This window comes from Neovison vison, chromosome 11 (assembly GCF_020171115.1).
Source record: "Neovison vison isolate M4711 chromosome 11, ASM_NN_V1, whole genome shotgun sequence".
Taxonomy (NCBI): Eukaryota; Metazoa; Chordata; class Mammalia; order Carnivora; family Mustelidae; genus Neogale; species Neogale vison.
In genome coordinates this window covers 104,924,083-104,944,308 of record NC_058101.1, presented here as the reverse complement: position 1 = coordinate 104,944,308, position 20,226 = coordinate 104,924,083, and the positions used below count along the sequence as shown (strand labels likewise).

Here is a 20,226-nt window from a genome sequence, read left to right as displayed (position 1 = left end):
CTCTTACCATAATTTCAGGCTACCAAAATAACATCACTAAATGCAGAGTTGGGAAGAAATGTGTGTAGTTGATTCCCTCATCAGTATAAACCAGCTCCAGGATAAAACTAGGACCACTCTTGGTTAGTGACATAATCACAGACTTGTTTAATGATTTTTGACTTCCCTCAATTCACTTTCCCATTCCTTCCTATCCTTTTACTATTTAGTCTATGATCTTAAATGTGGGTTTAAAATAATACTATCTTGGAGGATGTGTCAGGAGATGGGTGAAATAGGCAATGGGGATTAAGGAGTGCACTTGTCATGATGAGCTCTGGGTGTTGTATGGAAGTGCTGAGTCACTACACTATACACCTGAAACTAATATAACACTGCTTGTAAACTGTGCTGGAATTTAAACATTTTTTAATTAAATTTTTTAATGTTTTAAAATAAAATAAAACAAAATAAAATAAATGATACTACCTTCTCTCCCCCCCAAGCAATCAAATACATATTTCCCTTAATTATAGGTATGCATAAAAGAGAATTTTAAATAAGCTTGATACTTGGGCAGACAGGAAGAAAAGAAAATCTCGTAAGTGATAATGAAAGCTCAAAATGGGGGATTTAAGCAAATATTTAAAACCTATATCACATACCAAACTAAGTTTATCCTTGTACCTTTAGCCAGGCTTTTATATTATCCCACACATCTGAGATACTATTATGCAACTCCTGGAAAAAGATTTCAGAGCCTATAAAATAATGTATTATACGGTTAACAGTACTCTCTTGCCAGAGATTTCTTCATAAATTTGAATTTAGCCTAGAAAATGTGTTTTAAAATGTTACCATAAGACATCTACCACAAGAATGTCTATACAAAGTTTATTCAGGTTATTCTGTTCTGGAGTCCCAGCTCTTTGGCATATATCTAAGTCACTATTGATTCTTTAAAAAATATTTACTTTATTAATATTTTAAAAATTTGTACTGTGGTAAAACGTACATAAAATTTACCATTTTAACTATTTTTAAGTGTACAGTTCAGGCATTATGTACATTCACATTGTTGTGTAGCCTTCGTCACTATCTATAGAACTTTAATTAATTAATAATTCATTTCATATAAAATAAGTGCATGTTGTTGTAGATAATTTAAAAAGCACAAAACAAAATTCCCCAAAGTCTCACCATTCAGAGCAAATCAACCTTGTTGCATATATGGAATTATATCAGATTGTTAAATCCATAGTCTAAAAATCCCTCATGTGTTAGAGATCCTGCTGAATTTAAAATGGGATTCACACTCTGACTGTGTCTAATGAAATGGTATGGCTGCAAACCCCAACTGTCTATTTTGCAGCATTTATTTAATGTACCAGTGAGCAAGCCTCAATAAAAATGATTTATGCTCAGAGTGATGAGGCATGGAGAAGAGGAGGTATGGACAATTCCCCATCCTGGACATAACATTTATGGCTGAGCCCCAAGGAGAGATATTTACAAGTAGAAGATGAAGGAATGTTGGTCATTAAGAAATTGCTAATGGAACAAAGATTAGGAACAAGATCATTCTTCTAAATTCTCTTTTCTTTTCTTTTTTATAAACATATAATATATTTTTATCCCCTTGGGTGCAGGTATGTGAATTGCTAGGTTTACACACTTCACAGCACTCACCATAGCACATACCCTCCCCAATGTCCATAACCCCCCCCACCCTCAGTTTGTTTTGTGAGATTAAGTCACTTATGGTTTGTCTCCTTCCCAATCCCATCTTGTTTCATTTATTCTTTCTTTTTTTTAAGATTTTATTTATTTGACAGATCACAAGTAGACAGAGAGGCAGGCGGGGTTGGTGGGGGGGAAGCAGGCTCCCTGCTGAGCAGAGAGCCCTATGCAAGACTCGATCCCAGGACTCTGGGATCATGACCTGAGCTGAAGGCACAGGCTTTAACCCACTGAGCCACCCAGGTGCCCCCTAAATTCTCTTTCAACACAAATAGACATCACAAAAATTTCAGCAGAGGTTAAAGTTTGTAACTTAGGAGTTCCGCAGATTTGGATATAACATGCCCCCAACAACAATCTGGAGAAAGACATGGCTTCCTTCCCCAGAGAAACTGTCATGCTCTCTACCAATGTGATGGCACTACTTTTTCTTTTCTTTTTTTCCTAGGGAGCTGGATGTGGGGCTCAATCCCAGGACACCAGGATCATGACCTGAGCTGAAGGCAGATGCTTAACCGACTGAGTCATCCATGCATCCCTCCATTTTTTTATAGTTTAAAATGTCAATATTTTATATGGTTTAGCCTAATAGTTGGATATATTTTGTCAAAATCTTTCAGAAGTTCAATTTGCCAATATATTCAGGATATTTTTTCTTTTCTCTCCCTCTTTTTTCTTTCTTTCTTTCTTTTTTTGGGGGGGGGGGCTGCAGAGGAGAGAGCAGGGGAGGGGCAGAGAGAGAGGGAGAAAGAAAATCCTAAGTAGGAACCCATCACAGGGCTCAACCTCAGGACTCTAACATCATGATCTGAGCTGAAATCAAGAGTCAGACCTTTAACCGACAGCTGCATTATGTGACCCTGAAGGATATTTTTCAAACCAAAATTCAAAGAACTGGAAACATTAAAAATCCACCCTCCCAAAAATGATCAAATAAATGATGAGGCACCTATGAGACCAAAATGAGATTTAAAAGTCACATGTTTGCATATAACATCAGTCCTCTGGAGTTTCCAGGCACACATGTATAAATATGGTAACATTAACATAAATATCCACATTTTCTTAGTAACCTTTACTTGCAAACCACCTCTTGCCAGTCTCCAATGATTTCAGAGTCCCTAGGGAGGTCTGATAATAGTTCATCAGTAGTCCTCTTCATCACTTCTAATCTCCCCATCCCACCCCTGCTCAGTGGGGAGTATGCTTCTCCCTCTGTGCTCCTGGCCCTCCCAAATAAATAAATACAATTAAAAAAAACTGTAAAAAATGACAATTGCATATGGCTCAATCTAAAACTATATGTAAAAAATGCCCTGTTCATTATATACCTACCAATCTCTGCCAATTTTAATAGATGGAGTTGAATCTCCTTTATAATGAGATTGAATGAACTTTGATTTTCAGTTGCTTAATTACTCTTATGATTCATTTATTCAGCAGTCTGGAGTCTGTGCTTACCCTGTGCAAACCACTGTGATAAACGTAAGGATACAAAAAGCACTAAGGTCAAAATTGAACCTGTCTTCATGGTGTTTACAAGTCTATTAGAGGAAATTATTAATCAAATATTCTTAAAAATAAATATGAAATTTAATATATGAAAGCTGCCATGACTGACATGTGCTGAGATGTCTATAAAGAGACATCTAATTAAATTGGGAGGCTCATGGAAGGTTTCCTGGTGAATGTGACATTTTAGCTATTATTTAAAAGGAGAGTAAGTAAATGTAACTAATGAGGAGATGGCAGAAGGGAATTTGAAATGGTAAACTGTGTTCAAAGACTTTGTGGCAAAAATAAAGCACCATATATTCAGGGACTCAAAGGAACATAGGAGTGCCTGGGACAGAGATTGGTTCACTTGAGTTACAGTAAATAATATCCAATATTTATAATTTTTTCAATAAAAGTTTAAGAACAGTTTATTAAATTAAAAATGACAATAATGTGACACTATAGTAATTAAAAGGACATCTGTGTTTATGCATGTATATAAAGTACTATGCACCAGAGTATGTGTGTATATATATCATACATATATGTGAGATTTTATAAATATATCACAGATGAGAATTGAAATGTGAATATGAAGATCATAGGTTGGCTATATTTGGGGAGTAGGATAAGCATACATAAATTTAACTTTCTTACATTTATACTTTTTATTTTTTGCACTGTGCATATGCGCCTCTCAAAATGAATGAGTGAAATAATACATTGGAATAAAAGACTGGTATAGAGGATAGATAAGGATCAGAGATTGGGAGCTGGAAGGAAGATGATTTGGAGAGCTTTAGCCCTAACTTCACAACTTTGAGTTATCTGCTTCTCAAGCTATATCCAAAGTTTAGGTGAGAAAAATACTCCTGGGGGAAATGCACTTTATTCCTTCTTGTAGTTTCTTCAATGCATCAAACCTGAACATCTGGAAACTGTTCAACTAGAGAATTGGTACCCTGAGGACTTCATTCACTGAATGCTGCTTTGGCACCTGCCTTTAGCTCACCCAGAAGAACACTTAACAAACACCTGTAGGAGACCAGCTTTTGCATTTGTGACAGTTGGGTTTGAGGACAGTAACCCCACTATTACCCATATGAAAAAATTCTTAAAACTCAATACTAGAAATTCCTTACCTCTTAAAGAATGTGTATGTATTGCTTTTATGGACAGTGTATACTCTATTACTAATTGTATTTTTTTGCAGGTATATCAAGAGTCACAGATATATCTGAAGTTCAACTTTCATTTAATGATTAGAACTCTAACTTTGGGAATCTCTATGCTATAACTTCACTGTAATTTTGTTTGTATTTTCTCCAGTCTTAATTTTTCATTCGTTTATATTTGCCTATAATTGCGCAGATTATTATGTATCTTTACAATCCAGAAGAAAACCAATTAGATGATAGAAAAAAAATGGGGGTTCTTTATTCAAAAGTGAAAAATAAGGCCATGAACTTACTTGGGGAGAGAGAACAAAGTTAGGACAAACTCAGGCCAGGGATTTAGCATTCAGGAACCTATGTATTTAACCACTATAAAGAGGCAGAGAATGAGAAATATAAGCATGGAAGACAGACCATGGGTACATGGAAAGTTAGAAGACAAGAAGCATTGAGGCACCTGGTAGAAATGCTACTGAAAAATCAAGGAAGTGAAATGCCCACTGGGTTTCACAACTTATCTTCAAAGAGGGTGTTGGGAGACAAATTCAGATTTGAGTAGCTTGAGGAACAAACAGCAGGTCAAAAAATGGAGATATGGAATGTAAGCAGCCCATAATTTTATACTTGTTAAACTTTTTTTTTTCTAAACAGAAAGTTTATGTTTTTTGTTCTTTTTATATTAGTACTGTATCTTCTAATTAGTGTGGTAAATGTGTTATGTTTTAAGATTTTGTCTTTACACTAGGTCTGTTAAATATGCTGCAAACTCATTTTCAACATAGTTTTTCCCATTACCGTGAATGTAACCTTGGTATCAACCAGAGTTCTGCTAGTTATAGAAGAGCCACTTGGGATTATATCTTATGCTATGATGATCATATGTTTCACCCATTCAATTAGTGTATATATATATATTGCTTTCACTATGTGCACCTAATTAATTTTATAAGACTTTGCCCCATAATTTTAACAGAATGTTCACAGCTCACTACAGCAGTAGTTTTAGTAGATATAATGGGACATTTAAAAAATTTTTTTTTACGATTTTATTTATTTATTTATGTGTTAGAGAGTGAGAGAGAAAGAGAGACTCAGTGGGTTAAAGCCACAAGCAGGCAGAGAGGCAGGCAGAGGTGGAGAGAGAAGCAGTCTCCCTGCCTCCCTGCCATGCAAGAAGACCTGTGTGGGACTTGAGCCCAGGACCCTGGAATCATGCCCTGAGCCGAAGGCAGCAGCTTAACTGACTGAGCCATCCAGGCTTCCCAAAATGGGACATTTTCAGATCTTTGGATGACAACTACAAATTATAGAAAGAGCCAAAGATTAACAGTAAATTTCCTAGAGGTAATATTTCCCTAAACATAGTTTTAGTTACTATTTTGTAAATAAAGCAGAGAGAGAGCAAATACTCTTAGGCTAACCTCATCCCATTCATCATCTGGGTTGAATATTGAGTCAAGTCTTACTGTATCAATTAAAATAACTCCAAGACCACTTCAGATTTTGTCTAACTGTTGGCAGAAAATAACTGGAAAAATAACCCTTTTCGCTCATCAGAATTGAAAAACCAATTTCACACACACTAAATTTTCACTAAACCTTATAAGGAATTATTACTATTTCAAGAAGCTGTGAGAATTTTATAACATGATATGCTATTTCCCCTGCTGATCCCATTTAAAAAATCACATGTTTACAAGTAATTAAAAAAAAAAGAAAAGGAAACAAAAAAAAATAGGGAAGATGCTCAAACTAAAGGAACATTTGTTTCTATCTTGGAGCAAGATTAGAGGCAGTTTCCTCTATTCCTCAGTTGGAGTTGATTTTGTTCCTTCTTTGTACTCACTGCTGTCCCTACAAAAGTGAAGGGGTTAGATACACATGGAAGATCATAGATAAAGGGAAGATTAACAGTTTCAGAGCCTTTTTAAAAATGTGATTTTGTGCTTATTTATCCTAGTTAGTGGCTACTAACCACTGCTCCTTCAATTTAATCCTTTGAGTCTAGCATGTGACTGTAGTTCTTACAGATTTATGTTTTCAATATCTTTGTGCTATTTCAAAATAGTAAATACAGAGGATGGATTTACAGAAAGAACTTGTTTTTTCTTATTTTATTTCTTAATGGTGTCTTAATGTAGTAAGAATATTAAGTCTCATTTTATTTTGTTAATACCGAAAAAAGTGCTCTTTTCATTTTACGGTTAAGAACATTGAGACTTGAAGGTCGCCTGGGTGGCTCAGTGGGTTAAAGCCTCTGCCTTCGGCTCAGGTCATGATCTCAGGGTCCTGGGATCAAGCCCCGCATCAGGGCTCTCTGCTCAGCATGGAGCCTGATTCCTCCCCTCTCTCTTTCTGCCTGCCTCTCTGCCTACTTGTGATCTGTCAAGTAAATAAATAAAATATTTTAAAAAAAGAACATTGAGACTTGAACTTAAAATTACATTCTCCCTCCTCTGTCCCCTATGCAGCTGCCTGCAGGTCACAGAACAGAGATGAATGAACCAGTGTTGTTGGTTTTTAGAATAATATTGATTAAAGTGTAACCAGCTTTCAATTATAAGTGGGGGGTTACCATTGTCTTAATACAAGTATGCATATTTCATAATGTTCAATAAGAGAAAGTAGGTGCAAACAGAAATTTTAAAAACTTAAATATGGGAACAAATATTGGAGGTCTATCAGGCTTCTTTTAATTGCTTAAGAATTTCAGAATCCCCACTATAGATGCGGGAACATTCTTAAAAATTATCTTAAATAGCTATAAAATGGCAATTCTCAGGTCATTTAGGGTTTTGTTATTTAGGGTTTTCCCTCTATCATCTGAAACATTCGGCTGTATGTAATCTTCCGGGAACAAGATGTACCCAGCTCATAGCCTACTTAGATTATTAAAAGTGAAATCTAACCCAACTTCAGAATATAATGGTCTTTTGGAGGGGCATTGTTACCTCTACTGGGTGTTCCATGACTGGGAGGACAAGAGAGTATTGGCCTTGCAACAAGAATAGGGAATAGGGTGGGTGGGGATGAAGACTAGCAGACCAGAGAGAGGAGAAAAGGTGGGGGGGGGGTGACTCATTGTCCATTTCTCAGACAGAACAGTGACTAACAGAAGGAAGACCAAACCATAGTTTTACAGAGAACATAAATTTTGCAGCAATTGTTTGAGGCCATTTGGGAAAACCTGCTAGTATTGTTTCTAGCTGAGTTTGTCCTACTGGGAATGATGCATTTTCCCCATCTCCCTCATTGGTCTTCTCAATCCCTCTAAATGCCCTTAATGGGACCAAGGGTTGTGGAGAGTGGGGGAGGCCATAGAAACAGAAACTGGTTCAGCCAGTTGGAGGAGGATCCATGGGTTAGTGACCTCCTTTCTCCAAGAACTCTTTCCAGGCCCTTTCCTTTTAACAAATCCATCTTGTCACCATGTCACTTGGTGAACTTATCCCACCGCTCAGATCTTCTCTCCCCCTTCTCTCCCCCTTCTCCCCACTTCCTCCCTATTCTCTCCTCACCTGTCCACCGCAATGGCCGTCATAGAGTAGATGCTGGCGAACACTGCCGTGATAGGAAAGAAGTTCTGGAAGCGACAGTAGTTGGCACCGAAGTACCACTCGCTGTGAAGCGCATAGATGAAGTTGACTAAGGTGTTGAAGGCAGCCATGGAGGCGTCAGAGAAAGCCAGGTTCACGAGGAAGTAGTTGGTGACAGTCCTCATGCGCTTGTGGGCCAGGATGATCCAGATGACGATGAGATTCCCGAAGACCGCCACGGCCACCACCACGCCGTATGCAAGGGACCAGAGGGCGATGCGCCAGGACGGCTGCACGAACTGGTTGGTGAGGTTGGCTCGGGGCCGCGTAGGCTCCGGGGAGGCTGCGGGCAGTCTCGGCTCGGAGGAGGAGGCGGAGAGGTTGCCGGCTTGGACTAGCAGGTGCAGCCACTCAGTCTCAGTCGCCCCTGCCGCCACTCCTGCGGCGAGCGCAGCACTCAGGTTCCCGGCGTTCGCGCTGGCGGTGCCCGCACCGTCGGTCCAGTTCGCGGCTGCGGGGAGAGAGCCCATCGCCGCAAGTCTGCAGCCCCGGACCTCCCCACTTCACCGCCGCCAGCTAGCCGGAGCCGACTCCCTCGAAGTTCTTCTCTGCCTTTCCTAACGGTCGGACCTCAGTCCCGCCTGGTCCCTTTGCTAATGGGCGGACCTCAGCCCCGCCTGGAAGCAAGGTAGAGAAGCTACCGCTGTCCTTGCTGGTTATGAGATGCTTTGAGCCAGCAGGTGATGGGTAGCAGGGGAGTCACTTTCTCTCCGAGGACTTTGCGACTGAAGCAGGCAGATGGATGAGATACGAGGGAAGCGCGGTGTTAAGAGCCCTCACCAGCGGGGACGTCCGGGGTTGCCCCTGCGCTAGCTCCCGGGCACTGGCTGGAGCACTGGGGTTCAGGCGCGGCAGCGGGCTTTATAGTCTCGTTCAATCCCCTGCTCTGGTGACGTTGTGGGGGCTGCGGAGCTGACGAACCCTTTCGTGGGCCACGATTGCCCTCCTTCCCTCTCTTCGCATTTCATTCATTCGCTCGCTACTTGTATCCACCCAGCCGGAGCGTGGCAGGTAGAGACGCTCAAGAAAAGCCGCACTTTCATAGTTGCAATAAAATCTGGGCAAGATTGTTTTTTCCTCTTTTAACTTCAAGATATTTTGCTGAGGTCCCTGCTCTCAGACATTTCCTTTTTAAACCAATTTAAACCACTCACCCCTAAAGCGGAGGCTCGATCCCAGGAGATTTGCCAAGAGCGTGTGTGGGTGTACCTGCTGCAGGCTGTGGGTACAGCTAGACGCACAATTTGGTAGGTGTCACTAGCCTTGGGAATTTCGCTTCACTTTCTGCTTGTGTGTCTGTTCTCACTTCTCAGACCCCTTCTCTTCTCCCACTTCCATAGTATACCCATTTGTCCTCTTGTAATCTCTGTCACCAGGAATCAGTTTCCTTCGCCTTCCTCAGGACAGAGACTATGGTTTCTCCTGAAGGATTCTGCTCACGTTGGAATGTCATAATACACTGAGGGTAAATCAGAAACCTGAGATGCAGATTTTTCCCTGAGTGGAAATTTTATATATATATATATACACACACACATACATATATATGTATGTGTGTGTGTATATATATATATATATCATATATATATGATAATGATAGAATTAGAAGTACTTACAATGAAAAGGGTTTATTTAAATTTTTTTAAATTTAAAATTTATTTTTAAGAGAGGGAGAGAGTGGGGTAGAGGTGTGGACAGAGGGAGAGGCAGATTCCCCACTGAGCAGGGAACCCAATGCAGGACTCTATCGACTGGAGCCAAAGGCAGATGCTCAACCTACTGAGCCACCCAGGCCCCCAGTGAAAAGGGTGTAACGAGTGACTTCTTTCCTTTCAGAGGAAGAGAAGGATCCAGGTCATGGCTTTCCTTTTAGATCTGCCTTCCACAGAGAGAATCTCTGTGTATCCTAGTAGAGGATTTATTGTTCATTCATTGTTTCAGTTGTTCCTCCCATTAGTACTGAAATATATTTCCTTCTAGGAGCTGTGCCAAGTATTAGGGATGGAGCAGTGAAACTACAGAAATAAACCAGATACGAACCCTGTTCTCACTGAGCCTGCAGTCTAGCAGTATTCTGACATTATTTTTTTTTAATTTTATTCTTTATTTTATTTTTTATTTTTGACATTAAAGCAAGTATTATGGATGGTGGAATATGAAAGTACAGAGAAAAATGGGAATGTGCAACTGAACAGGAGAATATTGTGTTCACTGGATTCTGGATTCTGTAAACATCTCTTAAAGAATTTCTTTGTAAGGAAAAGTTATATGCACCCTTCCAATTATTGCAGCTTTATTTACAATACCAAGATATGGAAGGAACCAAAATATCCATTGATAGAAGATTGGATAAAGAAGTTATAACATGTATAATATAATATAATATAATATAATATATAATACATACACACACATGCACACACAGATATACAATGGAATATTATTCAGCCATAAAAAATGAGTTCTTGCTATTTGTGACTATATAGATGGACCTAGAGCATATTATAGTAAGTGAAATAAGTCATAGGAAGACAAACACGATATGATTTCACTTATATGTGGACTCTAAAAAACAAAACAAACCAACAAAAGGGCAGAAACAGAACCATAAATATAAGGAGCAAGTTGTTGTTTATGAGTAGGGAAAAGGGAAGACGGGCAAAATGGGTGAAAGGGAATGGGAGATAAAGGCTTCCAGTTATGTAATGAGTAAGTCACACAGGTATGAAAGGTATACCATAGGGAATGTAGTCACTGGTATTGTAATAGGACGTATGGTGAGAGATGGTAGCCACACTTGTGGTGACCATAGCATAATACATAGAGTTGTGGAATCACTAAGTTGTACACCTGAAATTAATGTAATATTATGTATCAACTCTACTTCAATTAACAAAAATTTCTTTGTAAGGATGAAATGCAGTGCCAAAAAATAGACTTATCAGAAGATTATGCTTTGAAACATGGGAAGGTTTAGAAGATAATGGCTAAGAAAGAAACTTCCTTAGACTTCTTCCTAAGAGAATTTGATGAGTAATCTGCTCATTGTAGCCCCAGAATCTAAATCTTGCCCTTATCCAAGTTCACTCTGCTGGTTTCCTAATTCCTCTCTCTATTACTCTAAGAACTCCAAAGTCTTAGCCTTGGACTCCCGAGAAAAGGAGGACGGGCAGAGGCAATGGTAACATACCAGAAGGTGATTCTTAGAGAAGGATCCTATACTCTTACATTTAAAATTTGGGAGTGTAACTTTTCTGTTCACTTCCTCCTCCCTGCCAGCACTGCTCAGGCTGTACCACTAGCTCAGAGCTCTAGGCTCTGGCTAAATTAGCTCCTTAGTGGTCTTTCTCCTGCTGCCCTCATGATCACCTACCAGAACTTCTTCAGCCATGATGAGACGTTCTCCAACATCTACAAGATTTGGGAGATCAGAGATGAGTTGTGCCTAGAAGTAGAGGGGAAGATGATCAGGAGGACAAGAGGGTAACACTGATGATTTACTGATGATGGAAATACTTCCACTGAAGTCCCGGAGGGCAAAGGTACTGGAAGCACAGTAATCACTAATGTTGCTATTGTCATGAACCATCACTTGCAGGAAACCAGCTTCACAAAAGGCGCCTACAAGTAGTACATCAAAGATTACATGAAATCAATCAAAGGCAAACTTAAAGAACAGAGGCCAGAAAAAGTAAAATCTTTTATGACAGGAGCTGAGGAACAAATCATTCATTCAAATACATTCTAGCTACTTTCAAAAATTACCAGTTCTGGGCGCCTGGGTGGCTCAGTGGATTAAGCCGCTGCCTTCGGCTCAGGTCATGATCTCAGGGTCCTGGAATCAAGTCCCGCATCGGGCGCTCTGCTCAGCAGGGAGTCTGCTTCTCTCTCTCTCTCTGCCTGCCTCTCTGTCTACTTGCAATCTCTCTCTGTCAAATAAATAAATAAAATCTTTAAAAAAAAATTACCAGTTCTTTACTGGGGAAGACATAAATCCATATGGCATGGTTGTTCTGCTGGACTCCTCTGTGAATGGTGTGACTCCATGTATGATTTTCTCTAAGGATGGTTTAGAAATGGAAAAATGTTTACGAATTTGGCTATTGCTTTGAATGCATCACCTGTTGTCATAACTGGCTGCTGCTTTTCATCCATACAATGCAAGGACTTAGACAAATGGACCTGAAGTTATCTTGAGCTCTTCATTTATTTTGACCTTGATTTATTTGGAGCAGAGGCATTGTGTTTAAGTTTTATATATATATATATATATATATATATATATATATATATATATATTTACATATCATGTAGGTGATCTAAAGATAAAATGCATTTAATCTCATTTGAGAGAATGCCTCTTAGCCTAATACATAATTTAAATTGATCCTGTGCAGTGTCCTAAAGAAGCTAGGGCCTGATTGTAGACTACTGCTAGAAAGCACAAGACTGCCTGCAAATAACTTCTACAGTGAAAACTTCTTCTGGGACTGGACCAGGAAAAAACAAAAACAAAAACAAAAAACAAAAAAACCCTAAGAACCAGAATTCTTAATTCTGAGTTCAAGTAAAGGGAAAGACCATGCTCATAGTGGTGTCAATGTTCGAAGTGACTCCTTACACATTTCATCATGTTCAAATGAAAGTAATAATTAACTCAAAAAGATTACCAAAAGAATATGAAGAGAATGATACAGTAAGGAAAAAACCCTTGGGAATATGTTTGAGCACATTTAAAACCTTTGCAAATGCATGAGGCTGTTGGAAATAAGCCAAGTATGGTATCATAGGAAATGTTAATAGGTTTTACATAATAGTGATTAAATCTTGGTTTGACTACATAAATATTAATAAAAATAATGTTCCTTTATGTGAATGTTTGTTATTTATTCCTAATGACCAAGAAATGTTTATCTATTTTAGTTGTATAATAGATCACATTTCTCTCGTTTAATTGGTTCTCCATATTTTGCTTAGAATACATATGGGTAATGTGCCCCAGTAATTTGCTAACAACTTATAATAATAGAATGGATATTGATGACATGCTTTCCCCTTCTCTTTTCTCCTCCTTTTTTTTTCTCTCTCTCTCTTAAAACTCAAGGAAACCATGTGGCATATTTCACACTTGTATTTTTATTTTAACAGTCCTCTTAAAAATAATAAGGTAGAATTTCAGGTATTGGTGCTGGCTAGTGGAGGAGTTATTTTCAGAAAAATTTTGTCAAGATTCCAGATTTCTCTGACAACAAACTTTTCTTTGACAGTTTGGTTTCAGTATGTTCAGTGTTCCCACTGTGTTGAGATTTTTTTTTTCTTATGAATTTCAGATCTGACAGTCCACACTTAGACTCTTGCTTTGCACTTTTATCCTTTGTTATTTCATCATGGTGCTTTGCAGTTATATTGGGTCATTTCCACAAACCAGGCTACTAAGTATTGCTGACAATCAATCAACAATCAACAATCGATACAACTTCACTCACTTGTGTAGACGGGTGCTCCTTGAAAATACTTGCTTTTTGCCAGACACCCTTTTCATGTGGATCTATCAGTTTTCATTTCCCCAAATTCCAAATTTCCTTCAACTTTCTTCTTTCTTTATCATCTTTCTCCTGCTCAGCAAGTTATCTCCAATTCATCTGAAAAAAATTCAGAACACAGCCAAGTTGGAGTGTCTGGGTGGCTTGGTTTGTTAAGTGACCAACACTTGATTTGGGTTCAGGTCATGATCTCAGGGTTGTGAGATAGAGCTCTGCCTGTACTAGGTGCTTAGCACGGAGTCTGCTCGAGATGCTCTCTTTCCTTCTCCTTCTGCCCATCCTCCTGCTCTCTAAATAAATAAATAGATAGATAAATAAATACAATCTTTAAAAAAAAAAAAGAACATCAACCACGAATTTCACATTTCTGTGCATTTTGCCCATTTTTTAATCATTTGTTATCATCTTGATGGAAGTGGTTTATCTTCTAAAACACATTCTTTTATTTGTGCTACCTCTTTAAACAACTCCCCTTCTCTCATGCTCTTCAGCACCTCTCTCTTTTTTTCCTTTAAGTCTGAAACGCATCTAATAATCTACATTAAAATAGCTCCTTGCACCTTGGTGGCTCAGTGGGTTAAAGCCTCTGCCTTTGGCTCAGGTCATGATCCCGGGGTCCTGGAATGGAGCCCCTCATCACATTGGGCTCTCTGTTTGGTGGGGAGCCGCTTCCTCCTCTCTCTCTGCCTGCTTCTCTGCCTACTTGTGATCTCTTTCTGTCAAATAAATAAATAAAATCTTTAAAAAAATAATAATAAAATAAAAGAGCTCTTTGCTGACCACATTCCCTTTTTGTTACCACTTTTCTCTCTCTCTTTCTATTCCCACATGTTCTTCTTTAACAAAATATCTAAGATCATTATTTTCACTTCCTCACTACAATAATATTCCGAAGTATTAAATATTTAGTACTCTTCTGTCAATGCACTGTCCTATCAATTGCCTGCATATTAAATTGAACTGTCACTTTCTGCCCTTAATTTCCTTGACCTCTCTGTAGCATTAACAGTTGACATTTATATCAGTTTCCTAGGGTTATCATAACAAATTACAACAAACTGGCTTAAAACAACAGAAATTTATTTTTTCACAGTTTGGGGGGGCTAGAAACCTAAAATCAGGATGTGGGCAAGGTTGGTTCTTTCTGGAGACTCTGAGGGAGAATCTCTCCCATGCCTCCCTCCTAGTTTCTTTTGGTTGCTGGCAATCTTTGTTCCTGGGCTTCTAGATGCATCATCCTAATTCTGTCCCCATCATCACCCGACGTTCTTCCTGTGTGTCTTTATATTACCTTCTCTGTGTCCAAATTAACTTCTTCTTATAATGAGATAGTTTTGCATTAGGGTCAGCCTCAAACCATTATATCATCTTAACTTGATTATGTGAGCAAAAACTATTTCCAAATAAGGTCCTACTCACAGGTACTGGGAGTTTAGAACTAAATACACCTGGGGTGGGGTATGGAGGGACAGAATATTGAAGATAATAATTAAGGAAGGTTTTTAATTGGAGACTGATAGCTCATCTGTTGTATATAGATTTTGTGAATCAAGTGCTGGGTTGGAAGCAATGAATAAAGAGAATATGAGTAAAGATACCATGAAACCCTACGCCCGTCAAAATACTAAGTGTTTTTAAAACAATAGCCCTCAATGTAGTGTATGAATTATTACAGGAGTGGAAAATATATGATATAAAGTAATTATATCAATAATCTTGATAATAAACTCATTCTTCGAGTCCAGTAATTTCACTCCTAGTAATTTGATCTAAGGAAGTAATCTGAAAATCAGACAAAAATTTATATATAAGGATGTATTTGGAGTTATGTTTATGAAATTAAAAAAGTAAAAGGTGTAAACATAAAATAATTTTGGCATGTCCAAAACCTGTATCCTAGTATCTTGAAAAATGGGCTTTTATCCCATCATTTGAAGAGCATGTTTTAAATGTTCTAAAATTAGATAGACAGGACGGTTACACAACACTGTGAATGTACTAAAAGTTATTGAATTGTATACTTTAAAATTATTAAAATGGTGGATTTTGTGTTATGTAAATTTTACCTAAAACAGGAAACAGTTCCTAAAAAGAACAAAGAACTAAGAATTCAGAAGGATTCATCATGTCAGAATCAAGGTTTATACAAGAGAATCAAGTCAAGACATGTTCAAGTGAAGGTACAAGATCTCTTGACTCATAGATAAGGACATACTATTACATGCAACAGACAAAGATAGTTAAATCACCTTTAAGTTTAACAAATCAATTTGGTCTTGAAATTTTACACATTACCTGCTGGAAGAGTGTTAAGGAATTCTTAAAAATTCTTCGGGGAAGAAAAACATGTTTCAAGAAAATTATCCCATCGAGTAGCTCTTTTTCAAATATAAAGAAAACAGAAAGACATTTTCAAACATGCAGGGACTCAGATATTATAACACCGGTGAGAGTTTTGTAGAATACAGACAATACTCCAACAAACCAACCAACCAACAAGCAAGCAAGCGAATAAAGAAATAATCTCTTTGCAGCTAAAACCCAGCCAACAAATGCAGACTGGAGTAGCTATCAGTTAAGACTAGAGCCATGGACCAGAGTTGCGTATGAGCCACAGCGATGACTTTGAGGTGATCAGTGTCCTCCATACCAATGTTTCTAAACATATGTGTGCACAACACAGCACAGATTATAGGAGGAGTAGCTACTACAGTCTGTATACAAGAGAAAATCACACTATCAAATTTGCCCTTGAAAATCCTCAAGATCACCTATAAAGTATGATATGTGCACAACCCATATTTCCTAAGGAAAAATAGCTAGTCTTCAAACTGGAACGTATTGCTGGTTCAGTTTAGCACAAGATAAAGCATTAGATTGTATTCAGAGTCTGGATGGTATAAAATGCAAATTTTAAACACTAGAATCTGGGTGCCTGGGTCACTCAGTTGTTAAGTGTCTGCTTTCGGCTCAGGTCATGATGCCAACGTTCTGGCACCCAGCGGAGCGAGGCTCCCTGCTCAGTGGAGAGTCTGCTTCTCCCTCTCTCACTTCCCCCGCTTGTGTTCCCTCTCTGGCTGTCTCTTTCTCTCTGTCAAATAAATAAGATCTTTTTTAAAAAAATATTTTATTTGTTCATTTGACAGAGACACAGCGAGAGAGGGAACACAAGCAGGGGGAGTGGGAGAGGGAGAAACAGGCTTCCCGCCAAACAGGGAACCCGATGTGGGGCTCAAACCCAGGACGCTGGGATCATGACCTGAGCCAATGACAGACGCTTAACGACTGAGCCACCCAGGTGCCCCAATAAGATCTTTTAATAAAATAAAACAAACACTAGAATCACACTTACTTGTGCAGAACTTTCATGCAATGAGAGGTGAGAATGCCTGAAATGAAGATTCATTTCTCTCATCTCCTCTTCTCACTGGGATTATGCTAAACAAGAAAATGGGAAGTGCATTACCTGAAAATGTAAATTATTTCTCCCCTTCCTTTTTTTCATCCTACCTCTTTCTTTCTTTATTTACTACACATATTTATTGGAGTTTTAGAAAAATGAAGGGCATGCATAATATAATTCCATAGAATTATAGAGTGATGATAGTTTTGTTATGTGCTTTTATACCCTCAAGTAATTTGGAGACAATTTTCAAAGGAACAAAAACATATTCATACAAAATCATTAAAAGAATTCTAATAACATCAAGATTTTTTTTTTTTTTTTTTTTTTGTCTAAGAGGAGAAAGAGTTCTACTCAAATACACAGGGGTGGTAGGTCAGACATCTGTTGGTTATCTGCAAACACTGGCACTTCCCATGTTGATTCAAAAGATACAGGTGACATAATTAAGAGAATTAATCTTTCAAAACTCATTAAAGTACCTATTACTCTAAATTAAAAACTGCTAAATGTGTGTGTGAGTGGGGGGTAGTTGGATAATTCAGCTTTTTTTAACTTTCAAAATAAGAGCTCCTTAGAGAACTCCTATCTGTTAATTAAATCAAAGTTAATCAGTACAATTATAGGATTCCATGATTGCTATATAATTTCTGTGCTACACATTTGTTTACTACCATTTAAAGGAGGAATCAGAAATTAGTGTGTACAGGAGAAGTTGATATCTTTATTTATGTATGCTTCATTTTGCTTAGGATAATTTTTCATTTCAAATACAATCACTGCATAAACTCTTATAGGAATGGAAATTAAAGAGAAAATAGGTAAAATTTGCTCATAAGAATGCACAAAATTTTATGGATATACATTTATCCCAAAATGTTCTTAGTGGCCTAAGATTTCTAAGAACATAATCTATAATCAAATCAGCATTTTATGTGGTTTAATCTAAATCTGGTTTAGATTAAAAAATCAAATAAACCTAATACCCTGGAGGTACAAATTACCTTCTAATCTTTGTACCATTATAAACTGACTGATTAATAGCTGTTAGTCAAGAGCTGGAAAGAAAGGATCAATATATGTATATTTATGCACAAATTATATATATTGCATTATTGCATTAACATATTATGTACATTTAAGATATTAATGATAAAGAAAGATGAAGCCATAGGATCTCAGTATATAATCTCCATTCACATAAAGCATATTTGGTCATGGATATGAAAATTCTCCTTCTATAATTAATTTGAAGTGATATTAATTGCATTGCATAGTACTTCCCTCACACAACCTGTACAAACAAGTTATTAGCAACCTCACTACTTCCATGGCTGTCTACACAGTTGGGAGAGAACAGGTTTGTGCAGAAATGGTTGTCCTAAATTTTACAATATTGATATGCTTCCTACTTGGTTGAAACACGGGTATTTTCCTTTTTTCTTCTTAGGAAGCTTTATCATCTTTCCTGGATACACTTGGAGTTCCTCAGTATCCCAACAATTAAAAATATAACCCAGAAAACCTCTTGAAACCACCTCAGTCAACACTGACCTGTCTCTCACTTATCCTAAACATGTGTTGTCTGCATTTTGATACTGAAACTTTCACTGTTTATTTTGTTATGCCCAGTAATTTTGACTGGCCTCACGTTTCGTTAAGAATCGTGGGTATTATAGAGGGCATGGATTGCATGGAACACTGGGTGTAGTGCAAAAATAATGAATACGGTTATGCTGAAAATAAAAAATAAATTAAAAAATATATATAACACTCCATACTTGATGTACCTATAGGTGCTAGTTTTCATAGGATTGTCAAATGAGGGAAGTGAATGATAACTCTATTCCTGGGATTCCTGGGAAGATGGTGCTTTTTTTTTTTGAGAGAGGGTTCAGGTACAGAGGGAGAGGAAGAGAGAGAATCCTAAGCAGGCTCCACACCTACCACAGAGGCCAATGTGGGGCTAGGTCTCACAACTCTATGATCAGGACCTGAGCTGAAATAAGAGTCAGACACTTAGCAGACTGGCCACCCAGGTGGCCTTGTTGGTGCATTTTTAATATCTGCTGAGGCTGCCTCCAGTCATATTGACTGGCTTGCTTCAGTAGCCCAAAGTCTTTCCCCCAGAATTGATCGTACATTTGATAGTGCTCTTGTAACTAAATTGTATATATTTTGAAAAATGTTCCTGATCCTTTTTTCCCATATAAGCTGACTTTTTAAAATGTTAATTACTTATTTTTCTTGAATAAAAGTCTTTCATGTACATCTATAAGACATTATAGTACAGTTGACTCTTGAACAACAAAGGTTTGAAGTGCATGGGTCTACTTACATGCAGTTTTTTTTTTTATAAACATGGTACAGTACTGTAAATGTGTTTTCCTTATTAGTTTCTTAACATTTTCTTTTCTCTTGCTGACTTTATTAAATGCAGTGTATGGGTAACATACAAAATATGTGTTAATTGCCTGCTTTTGTTATTGGTAAGGCTTCTGGTAGACCATGGGCTATTAATAGTTAAGTTTTGGGGGAGTCAAAAGTTTGGATTTTTGATTGTGTAGGGAGTCAGTGCCCTTAAGCCCTACATTGTTCAAAGGTCAACTATAGACATGTATACAGAAATGTAGTGGTATAATTGTTAACATCTCTATGTTAAGGAAAGTAACAGAGAAGTAATTTGAAACTTAACTGACAGGGCCAGCATTCAAATCCAGATGGTTCAAAAGCAAATCCCACAGTCTTTATCAACCACTCTTTGGTCTCAACTTAATTGAGAAGTAATTGAAAGAGACTAATATAGTTTCTTATGTTAAATTATCACACAGAATGTAAAATATGCAGGGTGAAATGAAAAAAAAAATCATCATTCCCTAAACGTCAACAAAATAAAGGGAAAGCAAAGGGGAACATATTTTACATTTATATTTATATTTCATTTATATTTATATTATATTTATATTATATATTTATATTACATGTATATCTATGTTTCAGGTTATATTTAATTTATATTACCATATTGGATAAATATTTTGAATGAAATTTGTTCTTATCAATTTCTCATAGGAACAAAGCATCCATGAGGGCATTTTATTTGATAGGTTTTTTTTTTATATTCTTACAATTTTATTTAAATTCCAAGTTCAAGTCTCTCTTCACATCTATTTGTTAGGGGTTTTCTTCTATTTATTAATGTTATCCTTGTTGTAGAAGGAGAATTCACTCATGAGTCAAAATGCTCTATCTGACAGGTAGACAGACCTCCCCAGAAATTTTTTGCAAAAGAG

The 20,226-nt window shown here is 37.5% G+C and overlaps 1 protein-coding gene and 1 pseudogene across 1 annotated transcript in view; one reads left to right on the top strand and one right to left on the bottom strand.

The window, feature by feature from the left end:
- TACR3 (tachykinin receptor 3) overlaps window positions 1–8,457 on the bottom strand; it is a 77,302-nt gene extending 68,845 nt beyond the window's left edge. The window contains exon 1 of the mRNA XM_044224371.1: window positions 7,910–8,457. Coding sequence (XP_044080306.1) covers window positions 7,910–8,457 — 548 coding nt within the window. The remainder of the gene's footprint in view (window positions 1–7,909) is intronic.
- Window positions 8,458–11,348: 2,891 nt separating this feature from the next.
- Window positions 11,349–12,099, top strand: LOC122890276 (annotated as a pseudogene).
- Window positions 12,100–20,226: the final 8,127 nt, after the last annotated feature.